Source organism: Pollicipes pollicipes, unplaced genomic scaffold (genome assembly GCF_011947565.3).
Source record: "Pollicipes pollicipes isolate AB1234 unplaced genomic scaffold, Ppol_2.1 Scaffold_4295;HRSCAF=5057_pilon_pilon_pilon, whole genome shotgun sequence".
Classification (NCBI taxonomy): Eukaryota; Metazoa; Arthropoda; class Thecostraca; order Pollicipedomorpha; family Pollicipedidae; genus Pollicipes; species Pollicipes pollicipes.
Window position 1 is genome coordinate 22875250 of NW_023596461.1, and position 23310 is coordinate 22898559.

Below are 23310 nucleotides of genomic sequence, written 5' to 3' on the forward strand. Positions count from 1 at the left end.
CAGTGTCCGGGGCAGAATGAACCAAGGCCACTACCCCCCCCCCTTCCCCCCACTCCAGATTCAAAATTGCTTGATAACGGATAGACGGCAATATTGGATGGACAGTGCTGACTTTGGTTTGCGTTGGGTTCACATTTTTGTTCCTTTTGTTGTGATTCAGGTATGTATTGGTAGACAGATTAGACCAGATCCACGGACACTCAAAAGATGGCTCTTAAACGCGGAGACGCAAAAAACGGTGTGAAAAACAACTTATCATGCTCCAACTATAACACGCACGACATATCCAAAACAGAACTGAAAACATACAGGTCTTATCACTTACTGCTCAGCTCCGTGTTTAGGTCATGTATCTGATCGTGGATCATCTGGAGTGCACCAGACACATCGACACTAAGCCCCTGCTGTACCAGCACAGCTGACACCGAGTTGGAAGCGGGCCACGCACCGGACGGCGCTCCTGGCGGTGATCATAACAGGTACTCAACGCTGCTCGGCTTGGCTTTGCCTCAGCAAGGGCTGCCTTCACGTGGTGACGGGGCTCAGCACAGCTCGGCAGCAAGGATACCACGCCCGTCAGGTGGCACGGAGGCGCACGTGGCATTCTCACGAAGTGAAAACAACGGCGACAGCTCAGGGACTAATGAGAAGACCACGGGCCTTTACCCGGGCAGCCACATGCTCTAGTCGATCCGAGGAGCGAGGTATTCCGCTTTGCTGGTTGAACACATGACCGTCAGGAGGGTCACATTATCTAGTGCCGGCCTCTCAGCCGAAGGAACGTCGCGGAGCGGCTGAAAGCAGTCGCTACCATTGAGTTGACTGGCGACGAAGCAGGCAGAACTGAGCCATTTGGCAATGCAGCGGTGACGGGCAAGTTCATAAACAATGTAAAAACTGGTAGGAAGTTAATTGTTATGAGCTATTCATTTTAATTTGGTCAGCAAAATGACTTACTTGTTGAACATATTGATATGTATTAGTTACATGGACCAGGAATGTCCCCCGTGCCCGTCACGAACCATAATTATCACGCCATCCCACTTTCTCGCACCGATATCATCGTAACACAACCAGCGGCTGAAGCGTGGGCATATCTTCCTCTTACCGGCAAATCGGTGACGTTGCTGGGATGAAACCTAGATGCGAGTATATGACATCCCAATGGCACTCCAGATCTCAGCACAGCTGAAACACACGTGCGTTTGGAGCTGCAGTACTCCGCTCTGGGCCAGCTTAGCAAATTAGATCAGCCTCCGTTCCGTAAACTCCTCAGCAGCAACAGTAAGTGCTAGACTACACGACTACATCAATATGGCTCCTAGAGCTGCCATATCGTGAAGAGAAAACGGCAGACGAATGTTGACTTCATAGGTCATACCGTGCGACCGCTGTCATAGGTCGTGCATTCGCCATCTGCATGCTAAAATTGTGGTATTTTCCGATGCATCGCAAGCAATTTCTACGGATTGTGGCAATTTTCCGGCACTGCGAGCCCGGTTTTCCTCACGGTTGTAACACGTTGACTAATTTGCCTTATTGCAAATAAGTCACCGCGAGTCGACAACGCCGATATGCCGTCGATCACATATCTGTATTAGATAATTGGGAACACGGCGGTTTCTGGTGTATTCACGTGGTAAATGTGCTCACAGCGATGCCATGAAGAAAATAACATAACAGCTTTTCCAGTAAATGTGTTCAATGAAGGCACACATGAAATTCCCTTTCTCTGCACAATGTAAATGGAAAGTACACGTATTGTGTGTAGATGTAATGCATTTCGGCTTTTCCGAAGGGAAACAGTGTTCTAGCTAGACGCAGCCTTGGAGCATGACCCCCGTTCCTCTCCAGTCACAACGATTATGACATCTTGTCAGATTCATAGAAATGCTGAACGAAAGATGCTCAAACAAAAGACTCCCCTGTTCAGCCAGCGGCGATCACGGTTTGGCCAGCAGGTCCGCAGTCACCGTGAGTGCAACTAAGGCCGCCAGCATCCTGAAGTGCACGTCTCGAAGACTTGGGCGCTCGCAACACAGCAAACTGCCAGCCTCTAACAGTCGGTAGCCTTGTAATGGTCGTCGTCGGTGGTGTTGTAGACGTGACCTTCATTGCTGAGGAACTCCACGATGCGGTCGACCTCGGGCCGGGGGAGCTTGCCGGCCACGCTCGCGTACACCTGGTCGCGGTGCACACCCTGGTCGCTGTCGCACGCGTGGATGGCCGAGTACACCATCTGCTGCTGTGGCGTCAGGCCAACTATGCCGCCGCCCATCACCATCGGCACCTCGCCGCCGCCGCCAACGGTGGAGTTGGGCAGCCCTCCAGCGCCTGCAGCGCCGCCTCCGGCCGCCAGCGCCGCCACCTGCTGGATCTTGAGCAGCGCGTGCTGCACCTCCAGCCGGTGGATGAGCTGCTCCTCGGGCGTGATGGCTTCCAGGTTGAAGCACATGACGGACGGCGGGCCGCCGCCCTTGCTCGGCCGCACGCGCGCCACCATACGGCAGAGCATGCCCTCGGCCAGATCGCCGTCCGGCTCGGCGCCGGCCTCCGGGTCCAGCCAGCGCACAGCCGACACGGAGCCGGTGTCGTCGGTCAGCGTGTAGCCCACCTTGGTGGCGGCACGGTCTATCATCTCCAGGCGGCCGGCCAGCACGGCCATGTGCACCTCCTCGCCGCCGACGCGCAGTGGCTGGTCGGGCGGCGTGGCCAGCACGGTCGACACGTCCACGGGCACCACGCTCTGGATACGGTCGGGCCGTTTCTCGGCAGAGGCGCCGGCGCTTGGCGAGCCGAACTGGCCGGCCGACGGGCTGAGGAAGCCGCCGCCGCCGCCGCCCGTCTTGTCCGTCTCACTCCACATGATCTGCAATGATGGCGGCGCCAGTCAGGTCAGGCGGGCGGAGGGCCTGACAGGGTGAGCGAAAGGTCTAACAGGGCGCGCGGAAGATCTGACAGGGCAAGCAGAGGGTCTGACAGGGTGAGCGGGGGTCTGGCAGGATGAGTGGAATGTCTGACAGGGCGAGCGGAGGGTCTCACAGGGCAGAGGGTCTGACAGGGTGAGCAGTGGGTCTGACAGGAATGGTAAGAAAATAATTAACAATGTTATTTGGACCACCAAGCAGTGATGCCTAAGCAATTATTTAATATTGGAAGCCAGATTACAATTACATATTTTAGTCATGAATAGCATCATGTACCAGTGCACACCATACACTAGACTGAAAACATACTGGTGAATTTTCTGTGGTCAATGCAGTCCAAACTTCATTATATAATAAATGTAAAATCTGCATGCCTGCTCTTGAACAGACACAGAGGACCAGCCATGAATTGTGTAGACATGGAGGGCAGAGGTTTGATGGAACTTACTAACATGCAATAAAAAAAATCTGGGCTGCACGAAATAACACTCATACTCTAAGGTACGGTTGAGACATCAATGTCACATATCACAGCATAATAATGTCACATATCACAGAAGCTTTGCCTAGTGCCACCAGTGAGAAGCAAAAGGAAAGGGAATGACAAAATCAGGAGTGTTATATTTTTTTATGGTTCCCTTCAAGGATGAAGAGAGCTTTCATTACAGTTGGGGCCAGTCTGCAATAGAGCTCTCAACTTTGCTACACACATTCACATCATTTTGATGCACTAAACCCAGAACTCACACATGCCAAAATCAGGCAAGGATAAATTGCACCAAATTTTTTGATTACTTATGTGATAAATTTTTTCACAGAATTTTGCAGTATCTGACCTTTGCAGCAGCTTGATTGAAATATCGGCTGAAGGTATGCTTTGAAATCAGTAGAGACTGTGTGCAAAATGCTGAATGCTTGGAATCATGCTGTGAGTACACTGAGTGTGTAATGTTGCTCCTGTGGTATACATGTTCAACATCACATATATCTTTCCAGTTTGGGTCGGGGGGAGGCAGCTGCAGTTCCCACAACATTGAGAAGAAAATGGGCCTAATCCAGAGATACACTTTAATGCGCATTTTAAATGTAAATCAAGCAGTTTGAACCATGCTCTGATCCCCAACCTTACTATGAAAAACTAAGCCCCCAGTCAAATACGCAATATGAGCAGAATCAGCGCTGTCAGTTCATTACCAGTGTAGATCAACAGCGCAAAGCACCTTCTTGGGGCACAGGCAATGGTCCACCCCGAAGAAACGTAAATCGCCATATACAACCACGCGTAAGTTAACTCGCTCAAAATTTTACCTAAGAGCCTTATACCAGTGCCGCCTCCATCACTCACCAAACTTTTCGCGTGCCACCCCTCGCCCCCTGAACGTGCACAAACCTGTGCGCAATTGCACATTCAGCCACAAGACCGCAGGCCGAACCGCCGAAGCGTTCGGCGCCAAAAGTGGCCACAATCGCCGAGGATTCCTGAAAGAAACTTGGAACCCCACACAAAACTATCTCTAATGTGTGTGAGTTATATGTCTCTAAATAGTAAAAAGTGACATTGATGTACTAATGTAGTCTTTTTATTATAGTATAAAGCTTTTAAGAGTTCTAATTTGTCAAATATTTTTTTTTTAAATGGGGCAAATTCTTTAAAGTCATTCAACACATGAAGGAAGTAGCTGTCTTTCGCGATTTGGTGATTCTAAGTATCAAGACGGAAACGGCGCATGTCGTACGAAAACAGTCTGGTACTTCCATTACCAAAAAAAAGGCTAAGGCGCAGGACGTTCGGACAACACGAGGAAAGATCGCTGGGTGGGACGTTGGCGGTTGTTGTGGTTGGGGTGCAACGCGTAATTAATATACGTCGTGCAGGTTAGTGTTGCTGGCATAGCTTCATGTTTCAGTTCTGTATTGATTCGCGTAATGTGAAAGTTCTTGCCACTAATTGCCCCTGGTGGGCTGATACTAGACAAAAGCAACCAGTTTAGGTCCAACCTAATCCTTTTGGCAACTTTGTCTCCATGTAATGCTGTTGGCTTTTTATTTTTGGTATAGTTATAGATAGGTCATCAAATGACATGGTGACCAAAAATACTCCAAACCAGAAAGATCAGTTTCCAGACATCCCATGCATTTTCATGGCATGTCTGCAAACATGTAGACATCAGCTGACACCATGCACATTACACCACACACTGTGTTCATTCACCAGTTGATGCACCATTATGGTCAATATCCTATTCTCTCCAGAACATGGTAAATGTGGGTCAAGTTAAAGGTCACCAAAAGCCCCAGGCCACCAAAATTGGCTGCACATGACCCCATGCTGTATGTGTCAGGAGTGGATTAAAACCATATCTTTACCAATTGATGCACAATGGTTGATCATGTGCACTGATTGAAAATTGTCACTTTAGGTCAGGTCAAAGGTCACAAAGGCAACCAAGACCAACATTTACTGCAGACAATCTTGGGCAATCTCATTCAGCCTGTGAGTCTGACCAGCACACAACCATCAGCAATTGGTGTATCATTGTCAGCAACATATTCTTTATGGATCATAATGATTTGGGAAAGGGCCAAGGTTACCAAATGTACAAAAAACCAACAAGACCCATTTTGCAGTAAACCCCAACCTCTGAATGTACATTATAGATTAGTGCACAGCCTTTGCTAACTGATAGAATGTGGTTGATAACCTATCATTTCTAGAACATGGCAACCTTGGGCCAGGTCAAAGGTCACTAAAATGACCAAGAGCACCAAAATTTACTGCAGACAATCTCATGTTTCCAGCCTGTGAGATTGATCAGAATAAGACCCTCAGCAGTTAATGTGACATGGTCAGCAACCACTTCTTACAGATCATAGTGATCTTTCAATCCCATGCTCCAAGCCAATGTCTTTGATTGGCACAAAACCTTCATCAATCAATACATCATGGCCAATATCTTGTCCGTACCAGAATAAAGAGGTGTTTGGTTGGGTCAAAGTTCACCAATAATGCCTGAAACCCCCAGAAGTCAGTCTCAAAATGACCTTTGACATTGTCCAAGGCTATATAAAAATCTTCTAGAAAGGATGGGTTATTGACCATGACAAATCAGTTGGTGAGTGTTTTGCGCCACTTAATCTTAAAGGCTTGGAGCATGGGCTGTGTACAGCCAATTTGGGTGTTTTTAAGTGCTTTTCTTGATGATTATCTCAGCTCAAGGTCATCCCCTTTTGGAAATGATAATAGTTATGAACCATTGTTTATCAATTGTTTAAGTTTTGTTGTGCCTATTGGTCTCATAGGCCCTAGCATGGAATGTCCACAAACTAATATTGGATGGTTTTGGCCATTTAAGTGACAATTCAGCCCAAGGTCACAATCTTATGCAAAGTACAGGTTATATGGACCATTGTGCATCACTTGGTGAAGGTCTTGTTGTGATAGGTGCTATACACTTGGGGCACTAGGATGTCTGCAATGACATTTTTGTCAGTTTCATGCCTTGTTGGTGACCCTTGTGTGACTTAAGGTTTCCATGTTCTGGAAAGGATGAGTTATCTGCTAAAACCATGGATTGTTAAATGTTTCATTTAGATCAGTTCCTTAGACTCAGATTGTGTGTGTGTCTGCAGCCAATGTTGGTGTTTTGGGACATTTTTAGTGACCTTTGACCCAGCCCAAAGTCACCATGTTCTGGGAAAAAGTGTATCAGCCACTGCACATTGATTGGTAAAAGTTTGCTTTTTATCAAGGCCTTAGCCTCAGGGTATAGGGTTGTCTGCAAAAACATCGCACAAGCTTCAGAAGTTTTTAGCTGTCTCAGGCGTTTTTGGCAGCCTGCGACCTGACTCAAGATCACTGTGTTCTGGAGAGGATGGGCCAGTGGCCATGGCTAGCTGGTTGGCAAATGTTTTTGACAGATAAAGCCCAGAACCTCAGGGCATGGGCTGGTCTGCATCCAAATTTGCTGGTTTAAAATGTTTTGGTGACCTTTTCCTCGACTGTTTCTGGTCTCCTGAGAAGTGCAGCTTTTCGACCAAGGTGTATAAATCGGTGCAGGTTTTATGCCGATCGGCCTGCCAGGCTAGGTGTATGGGGTCTGCATCTAGTGCTGTCAGTTTTTGCTTTCTGTGACTTTTGACCAGGCCCTAGGTCGCCATCTTCTAGAAACGATCGGTGATCGACCAAGGGGTATCCAGTGGGGAAGGTTTGGTGTCAATCGAAGCCAGAGGCTCGGAACATGGGGTTCTGAACGGATTTTGTGGGTCATTTACACCCTCCCAATGTAGTATAAATGCTGTGCTTAATACAGTGGGACACTTCCCTAGCTATAACACAATGTTAACTTCCCAAGGATGTTTTCCAGATATCTAGCATGACCATTAGCAGAAACATATGCATGAAATTTGCAGTTTGCAGCCTAATGCTGAAGCTGGAATAGATGGGACTGAGGAGTTAACGTGCTTATAAGTTCATCTTTTGTATTTTCATTGCTTTGTGGTTCTGACGATTATCTTTTCGATCAAAGGAAAATTTGCTGATGCCAGACTTGTTCATTATTGTGTATATATTAGGCTCAGTGAAAAGATGGGAATAGGAATGGGTTTATTTACCCCAGTCTTATGTCGTGGTATCGTGTTAATCGTGCTATGCCGTTCTTGTGAAGCTAAAACTGGTTATTACCAATCTCGCCCCAGCGTGGCCAGATATCCAACACTCATGTGCTGGAAAATACAGAAATATGAGCTTTGGAGGTCATGCTTTAGCCTTTATTACTAAGATATTGGTGCTGCCAAAACTTGTCCTCAGTGATGCACAGTTTGTTACCGAGTGTTCTGCACTGCATGCTTCAGAGTGGAGCCTTGTTTACAAACATGGCAATGCTGCGTACTTTGAAAGTGGTTGTTGCACCTTATTTGTGTCCACCTCAGGACATTTCACCTGTTCTCAAGCAATGTGTGACAGGGAGTGGTGCTGTGTGTCAGTAGAGTGCCTGTCGCATTTTACTTGCGTCCACCCTAGGACATTTCACCTGTCCCCAAACAATCTATAACAAGGGATAGTGCACTGTGTTAGTACAGCCGATCTCTGTCGCAAGGTGCTGGACTGTCTGACAATGCTGGGCGGGGTGTGGCCGCGGCCGTCTGATGCATTGTGTCAGTACAGCTGATCTCCGTTGCAGAGTGCTCGGCCGTCTGACAATGGTGGGCGAGGTGGGGCCGCGGCTGTCTGATGCATTGTGTCAGTACAGCTGATCTCCGTTGCAGGGTGCTCGGCCGTCTGACAATGCTGGGCGGGGTCGGGCCGCGGCTGTCCGCCGTCCTGCGGGCCGCCACAGTCACTGTGACCCCTGTGCGGTTCCGCTGGCACGCCAACAAAGTGGCACGCGGACCCGCGCTCCGTCGCTATGGCTGGAACAAGGAGCACATCATGCCATCTGGTGGGTAGTGCGGCAGAGCAGCCAGCATCTTAGCCGATGGGCGTTACATCCTGTCTAATGTCGGGTAAATACTCTCTCCGGCTGTGTCCAGGTCAGTTCCCAATGCATCTTTATTGACAGCATCAGCACATCAGCACAGCTTGTGGGAAGTAAATCCACATGTTTGGGATGTATGGGACTTGCCTGTCCCGCGCTCTCCTAACTAAAGTACTCGCATGGCGATGCGGGTCAGTCACAGCAATGCATGCGTGGTAGGGTCTTTGACCTGGCTGCCATCCCTTTTAAGTGTTCCATCAAATTGCTGATGCAACTTGTTCAGTGTGTATGTTTTGTCAGACGATGTTTGTCGTTGGCCTGGCATTGTTCTTCAAAGATTTGAGCGTCAAGCCTCGGTACTTTCTAGGGCTACTGCCAAGGAAGGAAGGCGCCAGACCGCTCGGTTTTCCCCAGTACAAACCAAGCAATGCATGGTCACCGAAGAAGGCACTTTTTGGTCAGAACGACTACATCGGTAAGCCGGCTTAAATCTTAGTAAGACTGGGACGAAATGATAAATTGAGTTGCCTAGCAGTGCATGAGTTTGACAGCAGCATTGCGTCTGTTGCAAGCATTTCCAATGGTACGCCACGTAAAACCAGACGAAGGTATCGGCATTGCTGTACGATGTTTTGTGACTGTCACTATCCCGGCGCTTAGCATGAGTTAAAAGAAGCCAGAAATGAGATAGAAGATGACCACGCGCCATGTCGAGGAGCGTAGTATTTCTTAGCCATGCGGAGTCGTTCGATGTTCCGCGTGGCGACAGCTTCGCTTACGCACGACCCATGGCCTGACCGGTTCGTCCTCTCCCGTGCCTCAGACATCCTCGGCAACGGTTCGCTCCATCCGGTGCAGCTGCTGTACAAGGTGCCGCCTTGGCTGCGCGGTTTCCGCGGCAACGAGTACCAGATGCTGCTGCGCAAGCGGAAGGTGATGGGCTCCCTTCTGGAGGACCACTACCCCACCAAGAACTACAACATGCAGAAAAGGATAAAGTACCTGTATCGCTTCCTCAACCACGGCCGTACCAAGGACTACTTCTGGCGAAGGACGTAGCCGACTCTCGGCTCTCTTGTGTAGTCGTGGTAGGCACTGCTCCAGATATGTTGGCGAACAGGACGTTTTCGAAGCGGGAGCGGTGTGAAGTGTATTGCACCGGTGTTTTTCAGTGTTTTGATGTCTTCGGAAACGCCGTGGGTGATCGTGTGTCCTGCACATGAGCACGGTTGGTGGTCTAAATACATCGACGATGTGTACTTTTTTGTAATTTTCGTGACTTTCCTAAAAAACACAAAGTAGGAGAGTAACGATTCGCATTGGGTTACTGTTAGCATAGTCGTCAGGGTCTAAGTCATTTGGTGTGAGGGGGAACAGGAGGAGAGCTGCGGCAGTTCCCACTTCACCCGACATATTCTGCAATATTTTCGCGGTGTGCGGTAAGTTCTCTTCGTCACGGGCCGCAGCAGCACGCTTTAACTTTTGGTTCCCGAATGAGAGCGTTATTGTTTGAGAGCGGAATTCCTGTTCGGAGTGTGAGGCAAGTAAGCCACCTGGCTTCTCCTCCTTGGCAAATGACTACACCCTTCATTGACACCTCGCTTACGGAAATTAGAAAAAAAGACGTCACACCACACCTATTGAGATCCAGGGCAGTTGAGCTTTTGGCGTTACAAAGGATGTACCCTGACATACACAGACGGATCCAAAACCTCGGATGGCGTGGGTTGTGCTTTCATTAGCGGTTCCGTCACTCGAACGTTCTCGTTACCGGCCCACTCGTCAGTTTTTACAGCGGAATTAGTTGCAATCACCAAGGCGATATGTTTCATAGAAGTGGGTGAAGAATCTTCACACGCCATTTTTACAGATTCACTGAGCAGTCTTTCTGCACTGAAGTCTCTTTATCCATCACGTCCCCTTTTACAGGACATTTTATCACGCCTGACACAATTGGATCGGGTTGGAAAGAGAGCTGCGATGTGCTGGATCCCTAGTCACGTCGGTATCGTGGGCAACGAACTGGCTGATGCCGCTGCTAAGCGAGCAGCGGTAGCACCATATACCCGGTTTTTGCCTATCCCTGCCAGAGATTTTTACCCGGCAGTCAAGACCTTCCTGAGAAGCAAATTGCAGCGTTGTTGGGACCAGGTGGGGGGCAATAAGCTCAGGGCAATAAAGACAGAGTTGGGCTTGTGGTCGTCATGGTCTCGCGGTGTGCGGTGGGAAGAGGTGGTTTTATGCAGGCTGCGCATTGGGCTTACTTATGCCACCCGTGGCCATCTGTTGCATGGAGCCGACAGACCTGTATGCCAGCGGTGTGGTGCCGTCCTGAATGTCCATCATGTCATTATATCATGTCCATGCCTCATCGAAGAACGACGACGTCACTTTGGTTCACAGTCTTCGACCCTGACGATTAACGATGTGCTTGGTGACAGTTCCTCCTTTCTTGATCCCAAACAGCTCTTTTCGTTTTTAAAAGATATTGATTTTCAAGTCATTTTCACACCGTACTAATTAAGTAACAGCATAGTTATGGGCGCAAAATGACCACCGCAGTCGACGCGCCCGAAAACTCCAATGAACAACAAAAAGGAACAGGAGGAGAGTCAAACATAAATTGCGATGCTCTTGAGCACGCCCTTCGGCAGATGTCTTTGCTTACTTTATGCTATAAATGTTCCATTTATGGGGCCTTGGGCCAACCTAGGGTATGAGAGTGACAGCCTAGGTGGTGGTGAAGCCTGGCACACCAACCGCAAAGCTCTATAGAATGGAAGAAGCTACTATGATGAGGAGATGTTCTCACCAACCGAGTTTATCATCAGAAGGCCCCTCATCAGAAGCTCATCTGTGACCGGCTGTAACCGAGAAACGTCTACAAACACTTGTATTGAATAAATAGCATTCCATCGGGCTACATTTGTATCACAGGATCCGCACGGCTCCCACGGTGAGGCACAGGAGCAGCAGGCTCCGCGGCGCCCCGGCCGGAGCCCGCCCTCGGCCTGGCTCCGGTGCCAGCTCGGCGTGCATCACAGGCCATAGGCTGGGCTCGGCGGCCGCCACTGGGCTGCCGGACGCCAGCCACGCGCGCAGTTTGTCGGCCTCGAGGTGGCAGGCGCGCGCCGCCGCCGCGCGCTCTGGCGTCACCGTCACTATCAGCTGGCGTGGCGCTTCCAGCCGACCGGTCAGCACACACTCCATCGTGCCCACTAGGTGGCGCAGCGCCAGCGCTGCCCGCGCCGGCAGCCGCGCGCCCAGCGCCGCCAAGCGGCGGCCGCTGAAATACAGCCTCAGCGAGCGGCCGCAGGGCGGCGCCGCGTGACTGCAGTTGGCGTTTAGCGATTGGCAGTCGGGTGAGGTAGTGCAGTGGGCGCCGGGGACTTCACACCTGTCCGCAGCCACCGGGCAAGCCTGCCGGGCGGAGAGGAAAGGAGACTAAAGTGCCGCTTCGGGCAGTGCCGCTCAGTACTGCATCGCATGCTTCAGGTTGCCATGGAGGCTAAAGCGTTTATTACGAAGCTGTTGTGTTCATGACAATATTCCACGTCTCGCTGCGGGAAAATGGACATCTGTTTTCGAACACAGGTAGCATCATCAGTGCGAGGCTACTTGAATCGTGTACAGCTTGCAGATATCATCAACAGCTATTCGTTCTTACCACGTAGGGTTGGCGCCATGTACTTTCCTCGACGGAATTCAGTGGGGCCACGGATTGCTCGCACGCTGATACAGCGTCAGCTATGGCATCCGATGTCTCCGGCACTGAAGCACGGCGCCTCGTCACACAATGCATAAGCGACCAGCTGCCAGCTGCCCATTTGTCAGCGAGTGTCATAAAATCCAAGGCCTGCACGGCAGATGCCGGCAAGCTATGTTGAAGAGATCTTAAGTCGAGAGTCTTTGGTAAGGCTGTGGATTGGAACAATTGCTGTGCATGATTACAGTGATATCAATACATTACGCAAAAAAACATCGGACAAATACTACAGTTACCATAACAACATCAATATATTGTGTGCTAAAACATTGCATAAATTAACACACAGTAAACCATCTATTATGATTGGCCCATCGCGAATCCTTGAGTCATATCTTCATCAGCGAAGCCGGTGGATGCGACGCCAGCCGGGCACGCTGGCGAATGGACAAGAGGCGGGCACAGCACTACCGCCAGCGAGCGGGCCAGAAGCGGGCACAGCACCACCGCCAGCGAGTGGGCCAGAGGAGGGTACAGTGCTAGCGCCAGCGAGTGGACCAGACGCGGGCACAGCACCACCGCCAGCGAGCGGGCCAGAGGCGGGCGAAGCACCACCGCCAGCGAGTGGGCCAGAGGCGGGCACAGTGCTAGCGCCAGCGAGTGGACCAGGGGAGGGCACAGCACCACCGCCAGCGAGCGGGCCAGAGGCGGGCGAAGCACCACCGCCAGCGAGTGGGCCAGAGGCGGGCACAGTGCTAGCGCCAGCGAGTGGGCCAGAGGAGGGCACAGTGCTACCGTCAGCGGGCGGGCCAGAGGAGGGCACAGTGCTACCGTCAGCGGGCGGGCCAGAGGAGGGCACAGTGCTACCGTCAGCGGGCGGGCCAGAGGAGGGCACAGTGCTACCGTCAGCGGGCGGGCCAGAGGAGGGCACAGTGCTACCGTCAGCGGGCGGGCCAGGGACGGACACAGTGCTACAGTCAGCGGGCGGGCCAGAGGAGGGCACAGTGCTACCGTCAGCGGGCGGGCCAGGGGCGGACACAGTACTACCGCCAGCGAGTGGACCAGAGGAGGGCACAGTGCTACAGTCAGCGGGCGGGCCAGGGGCGGGCACAGTACTACCGCCAGCGAGCCGCCTCACCGCAGGTGTGCTCGGCGCATGGCTGGAGGCTGTCCACGCAGAGCTCCGGATGCGGCTCGCACCGGTACCCGCTCTGGCATGGATGTACCTCGCACGGGTCATACCGCAGCAGCGGCTTGGAGCATCTGTGAAACCACCGCAGGATGTACGCTAGGCATGTTTTTGCAATCACCGGAAGCTTTCCAACTTTAATCCGTACAAAAGTTCTGGTATGGACCGCCGCAGCTCGGAAAAAAGCTCTGGTTCAGACTACCATAAGAACAAGCGGCAGTTCAAGCGTGCTTAACGAGAGAGCGCGGCTAATGCCATTCCTACTCTGCGTGTTGAAAGCGTGCGCACCGTAGACCTGAAAGGTGATGACCCACTGACGGGAGCTGCCAGCTGACCTGTGGTTCTGCAGCCGCAGACAGGTGGGCACACGCGGCCCGGAGCGGCGCGCGAGGGGCCGCACGGCTTTGGCGCACTCGGCGGCCGTTCGACACACGAGCTCGCCGTCCACGCACACGCAGCTCTGGCAGCCGTGCTGCTCCACGGTCCCGGAGCCTGCCGGGTCAGCCGGCCAGTGTCAGCGGGTCAGCCGGCCGGGGTCGGCCAGCCGGGGTCAGTCCACCAGGGTAAGCGGCCGGGGTCAGCGGGTTAGCCCGCCGGGTCAGCGGATCACCAGCTGGGGTCAGCCCGCTGGGGTCAGCCCGCCGGGGTCAGCGAGTCAGCCGGCCGGGGTCGGCCAGTCGGGGTCATTCCACCAGGGTCAGCGGCCGGGGTCAGCGGGTTAGCCAGCCGGGGTCAGCCCGCCGGGGTCAGCGGCGCCCTGGAACAACTAGACCACCGACCCGTCATGGTGGAACCGGAGCAAGCAGGTCTGACGCCGCCGCAGGCGTACATCTGATGCCATATTTTAAGAGCGGAGCTGTGTTTGTAGAGTGGCCAGGGGGCCACCGGGCGTTCAGATAGGTCCGGTAGGACGATGACGTACTGTGCTTAGCATACTGCGCACACTGTCACACAACTCGCAGAGGCTGACGGTCTACCCAAACATAGCGTCTATCGGGATTTCTGCTAGCATCGCATGAACCAGGACAGCATTTCCGGGCTGGGTTGCAAAGAGGTGTGGCCTCCACGTTCGAATACTTACTGATTTGCCTCCCGAGTGAAATACACGAGAGGCTCCGCGGTATTGTAATGCTTCTGCACTTCACCAGCTCTCCCCCTGGTGTGCACATGAGCAGCGAGAGCTTGTTGCTTTCCCCGACAGATGGCAAGAGCACGGCAGATCCGACAGGCGCCATCCGGTCGGTGACAGAACTCAGCCGACAGCCTGTGTGAAATTGAAACATGTCATCTGATCTGAGTGTATTCCGATGGAGTAGCTATTTCAAATGCTGATCTTCCACAGGTTACCAGAACATGAAGACTATTACGCTCTTTGCTTCGATTTTTTGTGTGCCTTTGTATTTAAATCACTGCATTCATCACGAATCAAAACGGTATTTCGTAACGGAAAATTTCAGCAAAGCAACTGGAAGGTACTATGCTCTCAGCATGATTATTTTTGGTTTCTTCCGCAAAGACTCATGGCGACTTAGCTGCGTGCTGTTGACTACGAGGCAGTCAAAGACCGGTGAATATGAAGCTATTGCGAGCCTATGCGGCCCTCCAGTGGCCTGAAGCCGCACCTGGTCGGCAGACACGCCTGGATTGGTTCTGGTGGCCGACCCTGCAAACCTCGCCGGGTCCGCACGGCGACGGCAGACACGGACTGCTGGTCTGCAGGAATAGTAGCGCATCACACACGGCACACCTCGGTGAGGTACCATCAATATTTTGGCCGGAATACACGGCGAAATTATCGCAGCCAGTCTTTTGTTCCACTTTGCTTGCGACAGCAGCGACATGTGTTGAACTTTTTTAAAGCAGACATACGACCCCTAAATACCCGAAAACACCATGTTCAAATATGTTATGTGTCGCTCAAAAGCCTCCCAAAAATGGCTGTTTTATCACATGGCACCTGTTTGCTATGTTGCACTTGAAGCCACATCATAGCATACACACACAGTCCGGGTCAACAGGGCACTCACCTGGTAGTGTACCGACGAGAGCGCCTCTGGCGGTGGCATGCGGACGCAGTCAGGGTCCGGTTGGGCCATAAGCGAACAGAAGGCGGCAATGTCCACCACGCCGCCACTGGATGGCGTCAGGCAGCGCTCCGACAGGCGCATACAGTCCGACCTGAAGTCATGCCGGGGGTGGACACCTCGGACTTGACATAATCAGGAGATAATGATGCAAATTATATGCCGAAACGTACAAAGTGCGCCACGGGATCACGCTGCTCGACACTGGTTTAGGGCCAGATAAAACATCAGCACAGTTATATTATGAGATATTCATTGTACTATTCGAAACTCCGCGCTCCCTTCCCATATGGGTGGTGGAGTCGTCTAAAGGCAGAAGAAAAACACGGTTTTTTTCACCAACGGGTACCACGCTATCGAAAATGTCTCCACTGCAGCACAGCCTGCCAGGCCTGCAGCATTCCACAGTCACCAGACCAGACAGCCGCCAGCAGTGCTCCGGGGATTCACCAGACCAGACAGCCAGCAGCAGTGCTCCGAGGCATCACCAGATCAGATAGCCAGCAGTGCTTCCGGACATCATCAGACAGCCGCCAGCAGTGCTCCGGGGAGTCACCAGACCAGACAGCAAGAAGCAGTGCTCCGCGGAGTCACCAGACCAGACAGCCAGCAGCAGTGCTCCGGGGAGTCACCAGACCAGACAGCCAGCAGCAGTGCTCCGGGGAGTCACCAGACCAGACAGCCGCCAGCAGTGCTCCGGGGAGTCACCAGACCAGACAGCCGCCAGCAGTGCTCCGGGGAGTCACCAGACCAGACAGCCGCCAGCAGTGCTCCGGGGAGTCACCAGACCAGACAGCCAGCAGCAGTACTCCGGGGCATCACCAGACCGGACAGCCAGCAGTGCTCCGGGACATCATCAGACAGCCGCCAGAAGTGCTCCGGGACATCATCAGACAGCCGCCAGCAGTGCTCCGGGACATCATCAGACAGCCGCCAGCAGTGCTCCGGGACATCATCAGACCAGACAGCCAGCAGTGCTCCGGGACATCATCAGACAGCCGCCAGCAGTGCTCCGGGACATCACCAGACAGCCGCCAGCAGTGCTCCGGGGAGCTGCAGCGCGTCGCTGGCCGAAGAGGGGCCGACCGGTGACCCCAGCGCCGACGGTCGGCCGTCCAGCTCACCTGCAGACGTCGCCCACCGAATGGTCCTCCGCCCGGCACGGCTGCAGCTGCAGGAAGCAGGCCAGCCGCCGCAGCTCCGCCCGACACTGGCCCGTCGTCACGATGGACAGGTTCCGGAACGGCACGCCTGAGGGACGCCGGCAGCGCAGAGGTCGGTCACAGCAGACCGGACTCGTCTGGTGGTGGTCAGTGATGACGACGCGACGCGAGCTCGGCGGCAGGGACGGGGAGGGTGGGTACCACGCGACGCCAGCTCGGCGGCAGAGACGGGGAGGGTGGGCATCCCGGGACACGAGCTCGGTGGCAGCGACGGGGGAGAGGGAACATCCTGGGACGCAAGCTCAGTGGCAATAACGCGGGGAAGGTGGGTATCCCGTGAAATTAACTTGTGTGACGGCCTGAGAGAACGGCTCAGTCCGAGCTGCGATTGGCTGAGCGGCACACGGAGGAGAGGAGAGTACATGTAATCGCCACCATGTCGCCACTGTCTCGTACAGCTACATCTCACCAAATTTTCCCGACCGCATCCACTCAATGTACTGCATTTTGGCTTTGTCGTCGGACTCCTGGTCCCAATGACGGTACAGGCCCGTGCTGCTGGCCGTGAAGTCGCGACAGAAACGTAGTCGGCCCGAGTTGGGCTGGCAGGGCACCTCCGCTGCGGAGAACAAGCCGTCTAAGACGTACAGTGCATGCTCGGGAGATTTGCATGAGTTGTAGCGGCTGAGTGATGCGGGTGCGAACGAAGGTAGATATGCACGAGTGCTCGCTACCAGTCAAACAAAGCATGCCAGACATTGATACGGACAAACAAAAATCACAGAGTTCTCAGAACGATAAGGGAAGAGGTGGCAGCCGCGAAGGCATGCATACCGCTAGGAGGGATTGCCGGGTTACCTATGTGTTCCAATGGTAACATCGACGCACACTTCCCAATGCCCTCCGGACAGGAATGGTCCACCTACCGTATGACGAAGCGGGCCTGAGAAGGGATCCTTACGCCAGTCCACTTCAGCGCCGTGACCACAACCTCTTACCTCTGACACCTCGCACACGGGGTTTTCACACCCGCAGCCCAGTCTCGTCCAGACCAACGCCAGCAGCGTACCGTCTCTGACGCAGCGGCGTAGGCGAGGCTCGCCGTATTCGCTGCTGAGGCACTCGAGCTCGAAGCTCGGTCCCTGCAGGTGCCAGCCGAGGCTGTAGGCGTCTCTGCAGAGTCGGCGGCACGGGGCCGTGTCCGCCAGGGAGCAGCAGAGCAGCTCCAGCCGGTAGAGCGGCCGCGCCGGCGCCGGCGGCTCAACGCCCACGCACGATCGGAACGCTTTATCCTGCGGGGAGGAGGCCGGCCGCAGTCGGATGGATAACGATCTGTGAGGGCCAGGACAGCCAGGGCAGATTGAGGCTCTTCGAGGCACGTATGTACACACTGGTTGGCTCGATGGCTGTGGATGATCGAAGGTCGAAGGTCGAAGGTGACGGGGACACTTTAGCATCTAGCAAACTGGTAGGGATACCTACATGACATGCGTCGTCTGAACATTGGGTTCGGATAGCTGTCGCAATATTAGTGGTAAGGCAAAAGTTCCTACCGGCAGGGGTGCTACAGCATTAGTTCTACGCGGCATTACCTCTTCTGCAAAACCTCCTTCGGCGTTGCCTCTTCGCGACATTATATCAATCGTAAAAATGTCTTCAGACTTTACTCATTTGCAACATACTTCTACTGCCCATATGTATTCATAAAGAGCTACGCGTCAAAACTTATGCTTCAAAAATCCATACCCGCTATTATTTCTTCTCCGAAAGCTCATATGGCAATTATCTGTACGCGACTTCTCTTCAGTTACCAAGAGTTTTCGCGATATGCGCGACAATTTATACGCGGCACTTAAGACGCGACGATTTTATTGCAAAAACTTATGCACAGCATTAGTGTACGGTGGTTACACCACAAAACTTACACTTCAAAAACATATGCCAATCATTGCTTCCGCAACACAAACTTATGCAGTCACTACTTAGACGTAACATTACCTTGCTTGAAACAGTGTCATACGACAGTGGTTCTAAACGACAAAGCTTAAAAGTCATGCAAAACTTACACCTAAAGGCTTATACCGTCATCACGTCAGTTGGAAAAGCTTGTCGTCTTAGCCTTTGAGTGATATTGCTGAAACTGCCAATGCTCGTACACATTTTTCGTGCTGTGCAATACACTGCGTCAGAAATTATACCTGTCTATACTTTCACTCATAGGTTAACCCCCTCCAAAACCCAGGAAGGAGTAAAATCATGGAAACACTTGGATGCCGAAATCAGTGCTCACTGAATGTTGTCGATACACCATTGATACTGCAATTATTGCAATCGACGGACCTATAACGGAAAAAGTTGTATGCAGTATTTTCCTACTAAACAAACAGCGTATAATGCAGTGTCGTTGTGGAGAAAGACAAGTTTAAGGCCTAAGCGGGGTAAAAACGACCAACCCTGTCCCAAGTACATAAAGCAGGACGTTTGCTCATAATGTAACACACCTTCATATCCCCAGTGAGGGGTAGACAGGGTCCCCGAAGGAATATGAGACTGAATCCTTGGCGTTATTTTCACTTAAAAATAGCAAAACATAAACTACAATTACTTATGCACAGTGCTAGTACCACATGTCTGCACCGCAAAACTGATAGTGCCATAAACTGAACCCGTCATTGGGACTGCGCTACCAAATCTATAGCATTCGATCTTACGCCAAGCATGACAAAAAAACAAAACAACGCAACTAAGTGAGTTAGGGATTCACCGTATCGGCACCAAGAGATATAAACCACAGAAGTACCGAGTTAGGGTTCCCTTCTAATCTGCTAATTGGTCCTACAGCCATGTTACGTGTTCACGCATTTTGCACTTGACGGCTTGGCATTGACGGAAAAAAGAATGCTGCGTCTGCTTGCAGACCATATAAGTTACAGCAAAAGCTGCGGCTGGTATACATTTTTGAGCAGTCTTTTCCCGTTTGGCACTCAAATGTCGTACAGCATCCTTTCCAGCGGAAGTAATGCCGTGTTTAAGTACTGCCAGTGAGGGTGATGGAGCATTTTTGTGGGTGGGAGTTTTTGTTATAGCACCAATGTCGTGGAACCGTTCTGATGAGCGTGCTGCACGCGTGGAACACATCGCTTTTGGCTGCAACGTTGACGCGGACCTTTTTCATCTCGCCCACAGTGTAAACGATTTCATGTGGGAGCAGCGAGCTAACAACTGTTTGACTTTCCACTTCTGATCAGCGCCAGAACACGGCAGAAACATCAGTAAACAATGGTGATGCGTTGCCGTTAATCACATTTTTTATCGTTATTTTGACTCAGGCGGCACCAATAAAAACACGTGAGACATCATGTGAGCATGCCTCTGGAAGCAGTGTCATGTGCTTCAGACGCGCCCAGCAAGCTGTTGATATCAGGTACCGCTCCAGGGCCTATTCTTATTGCGACTACAGCATAAATGCTTTGTTGGATTTTTCCCCTAACGTAGCTTACCAGTCAGTGATTGCCCCTGCTGATTGACAGTGTCCAGATGTTCGTCACATTTGTGTAATGCAAACAGAGGATGCAATACGTAAAAGCTCGCATGCAGTTATCTAGTGATATACGCTACTCGAATGCTCTTCCAGATTACAAGATTTCCTAGATTGCGTTGCCTAAATGTTTACACTGCGATAATCTGAAGCACAGTGCATACTCGAGAGTTATCTTGGAGCCCATTAGAGCCGCGCTTTGAAGAACTCAGTTCAGTGATATTCCGCTTCAAGTAAGGCTAATGTAGCTTGACACAGTTAAGCAAGCCCTTCAGCTCTTTGTTTTTGGCAGAAAAAGCTTCGAGTTCTTATGTTGAGTTTTTGACCCCTTGTTGTTTGATCCCGCTTTACCAAGAGGTCTTGTTAAACGGCTTTCTAGGATTGTCATGGTCTAATTGATATATATATATATATATATATATATATATATATATATATATATACAGATCTCAATTCTGGACGTTTCAAGCTGTGTTTATGATCATTTGTGACCATGAAACACAGCTTGAAACGTCAAATGCTGTTCATGTAGCTACCGTTTGTTCTAAAATGTTCTGAACTTTAAACCGCCTGGTATATTGAAAGACGCTAACTCGGCACACCAACCCTGAACTCACGATGTCAATGTAGTCTGATCTAATTAAAATAGGAGTTCTTAATTTGCGTGTACATCGCTACTTCTCGTATGGCCGATAAAACGGCTGGATGAACCCCGTCACCGGTCACAAAATCGCCCACCACGAGCAAATATTTAACTAAAGGTCGCCCAGACGTCGTATATACATACACAATACAGTCACCCAGGCGTGAGGAGAGCCAGTCTTAGCGAGCCCACTGCCTCGCCCGCACCAACGCCAGGAGCACAGCGAACGCCTGCTGCGGACGGCAGCGGGGATCGGCAAGCGTTTCCACCAGTGGCCTGGAGTCAGCGGCGGACTGCGCTGTCCCGGCCGCCAGAGTACGCGGGGTGCTGGCGCGCGGTGGCCTCTGACCTTGCTGCAGGCGCTCCCCTGCAGGCGCTGGGACGGCCCGGGCCGGCCGACGGCCGACGCCGCCTCCGACTCTGCGCAGACGGCGCGGCACGGCGCGGTCTCGGCGGCGGCGCAGCACTGCTTCGCTGCCAGCACGGCGCGGCCGCGGCGGTCAGAGCGTGTGGCTGGAGGTTACCCCACACCCCGGCCTTCTGAGGTCTCGAGTCCAGACCTCAGAAGGTCCAGGCTCTGGACCCCCAATGGCGGGCGGGAGGGACAGCTAACTGCGACTGATGTGGTATCGGGCATCGCTTGGCATCGACTGGTACCTTGAGCGCCTTGAAGCAACGCTAAGTTTGTGCGCCAGGTACAGGCTCACAAGCGGTTGTAATCCATCTATACACACGACAGAGTAAGCACAAGGTGGTTACAATTTGATCAAGACAAAGAAAAGGGACGGGGGCCACTGACAGTTCACCCACCTTTAGATAAGTCCTCGTCTTCACCTAGTCCGTCCCCGTTGCTGCCCTTAGCCCGCTGAAAACAGAAGTGTCCGCCCTGTATTCAGCCAGGGCAGTACCAATAAACACACTACCGCGGCGTAAACACACCAGCGCCGGCCAACTCGCCACGGAAGTGTATCTGGTCATACATCGTCGGATGCTGGGCGCAGCCCTGCGCCGAGTCCGGGACACTGAGGTCAGGCCAACAGGGGCCCACACATTGAGGCCACTGCCAATGGCCGACGACTGCAGCGGAAGAGAGCACCACTGGCACAGCACAACAGCTGCTTCGTTCAAAGACGAGCGTTCAGTCAGCTATTTTTCATTGCCCTGGGCCGCGGATGCGCAGAGCATTGGGTGCACGGATGCGCCGACGACAGGGGTACAGTAACAGTATGATTTTGGATAAGGGACACACGCAGAGGGCATGCCCTTGTGATAATCAAAATTATTCATCCCCATGCCTGAAGAAAGTCCCCATCACCCTGCCAAGATAAAGGGTTTAAAACACCTGCCGCATCGCGGTTGCTCTACATCACGAGCTGCTTTTGGAATTCAGGGCTCGCGAACAGTCTGTGTGCCACGTAACATTCAATGATCATTGAACTTCAGCCGCCTCACGTTCGTCCCGAACGGAGATGGATCACGAAGAAGTCAAAAGCGAATCTGGGAGGAGTAAGTTGGTGCTGCGACACCAACCTGACCAAAAGGGGTGCTCGTGGCGTGGTGGTTAATGCGTCTGCGTTAACCACTGGGCGTCAGGGAAACCAGAGGTACGGGGTTTGATTCCCCGAGGTGCCCTCCCTTCCTGCCAGGGTGAAAGGCAGGCGACGCCGTATAGCCTCAGCAACTGGGGCTATGTGGTGAAGCACCAGTGACAACACGACCTGACCACGGGATCATAAGTCGGGCTGCGGGTGGTGCGCAGACCTTGCAGCTGGTCAGAGGCCTGAGGCTAGCAGGAATGCGTTTCTATCTGGGAGAGTGACGCACTGGGCGTCCTGAACGAAAACGCTAACCTGAGACAAACGACAGGCTTGCTCCATCGGGGACGACAACCCGTAGTCATATTCAAAACGTCGATAGGGTCGTCGAACTCCGTGAAACTGGAACACAAAAGTGGAAACCGACCTTGCGGTCGCTGAGGCAGCGGAATAGCTCTGCCTCGTGCGAGGGCCGGCAGTGGCCTGAGCGGCGCAGGTCGGCGGCAGAAGCGGCGCGCTTGCACGTGGCGACGCAGCGAGGCACCAGCGCCTCCCGACAGCAGACTGCTCCGGACCAGGAAACGGCCGCTGAAACCGGAGCACCGTCAACAAACTGTAACCCGACCAACAAAGACCTTCTACCGCTGACTCGAAAGGGTCCACTGAGAAACCGGTGCCCGCTTTGAGAGCGATGGAAAGTGAAGCATGCAATTATGTGAATTTTCTGACCTCCTTCAATAGTGCAAAAAGCCCCAAAATTAACATTCGGCGACTAGACGCCTCGAAGCACACGCCATTTAGTCAATCAAAGACAGGGTTTCCACATATGAAAGACCGGCCGCCAGCGCCTGGGTCGGCGTCTGTCATCGCCCGCCGGCGGCCAGCACAGGACGGCGGCCTGCCGCGCCGCCGCCGCGGCTGATGGCCGACGTCAGCGGGACGTGCCGCCGTGCTGACGACCGGGCGCCGACACTGATGGATGGCCGCTGCCGGGCGCGGCGCCCTCGCGCCGCGGGGCGCGTCGCTATCTGGTGCAAGGTCCCGCCGCGAC

General features: G+C 52.7%; 3 protein-coding genes and 1 long non-coding RNA gene across 4 annotated transcripts in view; 1 reads left to right on the top strand and 3 right to left on the bottom strand.

Moving 5' to 3' along the window:
- Positions 1-1610: 1610 nt before the first annotated feature.
- LOC119096584 (replication protein A 32 kDa subunit-A) lies at positions 1611-4307 on the bottom strand. Its single transcript, XM_037219487.1, has 2 exons — positions 4273-4307; positions 1611-2869 (listed from the first exon to the last, which is right to left on the bottom strand). Exon 2 carries the CDS (start codon positions 2864-2866, stop codon positions 2057-2059), a length of 810 nt encoding a protein of 269 aa, XP_037075382.1. The 5' UTR covers positions 2867-2869; positions 4273-4307; the 3' UTR covers positions 1611-2056.
- A 407-nt stretch (positions 4308-4714) lies between these two features.
- LOC119096586 (39S ribosomal protein L51, mitochondrial) lies at positions 4715-9628 on the top strand. Its single transcript, XM_037219488.1, has 4 exons — positions 4715-4802; positions 8193-8365; positions 8769-8876; positions 9225-9628. The coding sequence occupies exons 2-4, from the start codon at positions 8212-8214 to the stop codon at positions 9458-9460; spliced, it is 498 nt and encodes a 165-aa protein (XP_037075383.1). The 5' UTR covers positions 4715-4802; positions 8193-8211; the 3' UTR covers positions 9461-9628.
- Positions 9629-11657: 2029 nt separating this feature from the next.
- On the bottom strand, positions 11658-14411 carry LOC119096587 (uncharacterized). The gene is made up of 5 exons (XR_005094072.1): positions 14378-14411; positions 13632-13788; positions 13246-13370; positions 12069-12172; positions 11658-11821 (listed from the first exon to the last, which is right to left on the bottom strand). It is a non-coding gene; the product is annotated as an uncharacterized LOC119096587 (long non-coding RNA).
- A 475-nt stretch (positions 14412-14886) lies between these two features.
- Positions 14887-23310, bottom strand: part of LOC119097316 (reversion-inducing cysteine-rich protein with Kazal motifs) — a 35456-nt gene continuing 27032 nt past the window's right edge. Inside the window, exons 10-17 of the mRNA XM_037220363.1 lie at positions 22687-22847; positions 21535-21589; positions 21074-21198; positions 17613-17835; positions 17013-17162; positions 16505-16631; positions 15324-15474; positions 14887-15009 (exon numbers count right to left, since the gene is read on the bottom strand). Of these exons, the coding sequence (XP_037076258.1) occupies positions 14887-15009; positions 15324-15474; positions 16505-16631; positions 17013-17162; positions 17613-17835; positions 21074-21198; positions 21535-21589; positions 22687-22847 (1115 nt within the window). The remainder of the gene's footprint in view (positions 15010-15323; positions 15475-16504; positions 16632-17012; positions 17163-17612; positions 17836-21073; positions 21199-21534; positions 21590-22686; positions 22848-23310) is intronic.

Bases quoted from the DNA above. Each gene is read 5' to 3' on its own strand.
- LOC119096586 (XM_037219488.1), top strand. From the start codon at position 8,212: ATGCTGGGCGGGGTCGGGCCGCGGCTGTCCGCCGTCCTGCGGGCCGCC. The intron at 8,366-8,768 runs GTGGGTAGTGCG...GGTACTTTCTAG, and splicing joins GGAGCACATCATGCCATCTG to GGCTACTGCCAAGGAAGGAA. The intron at 8,877-9,224 runs GTAAGCCGGCTT...CCCGTGCCTCAG, and splicing joins TGGTCAGAACGACTACATCG to ACATCCTCGGCAACGGTTCG.
- LOC119096584 (XM_037219487.1), bottom strand. From the start codon at position 2,866: ATGTGGAGTGAGACGGACAAGACGGGCGGCGGCGGCGGCGGCTTCCTC.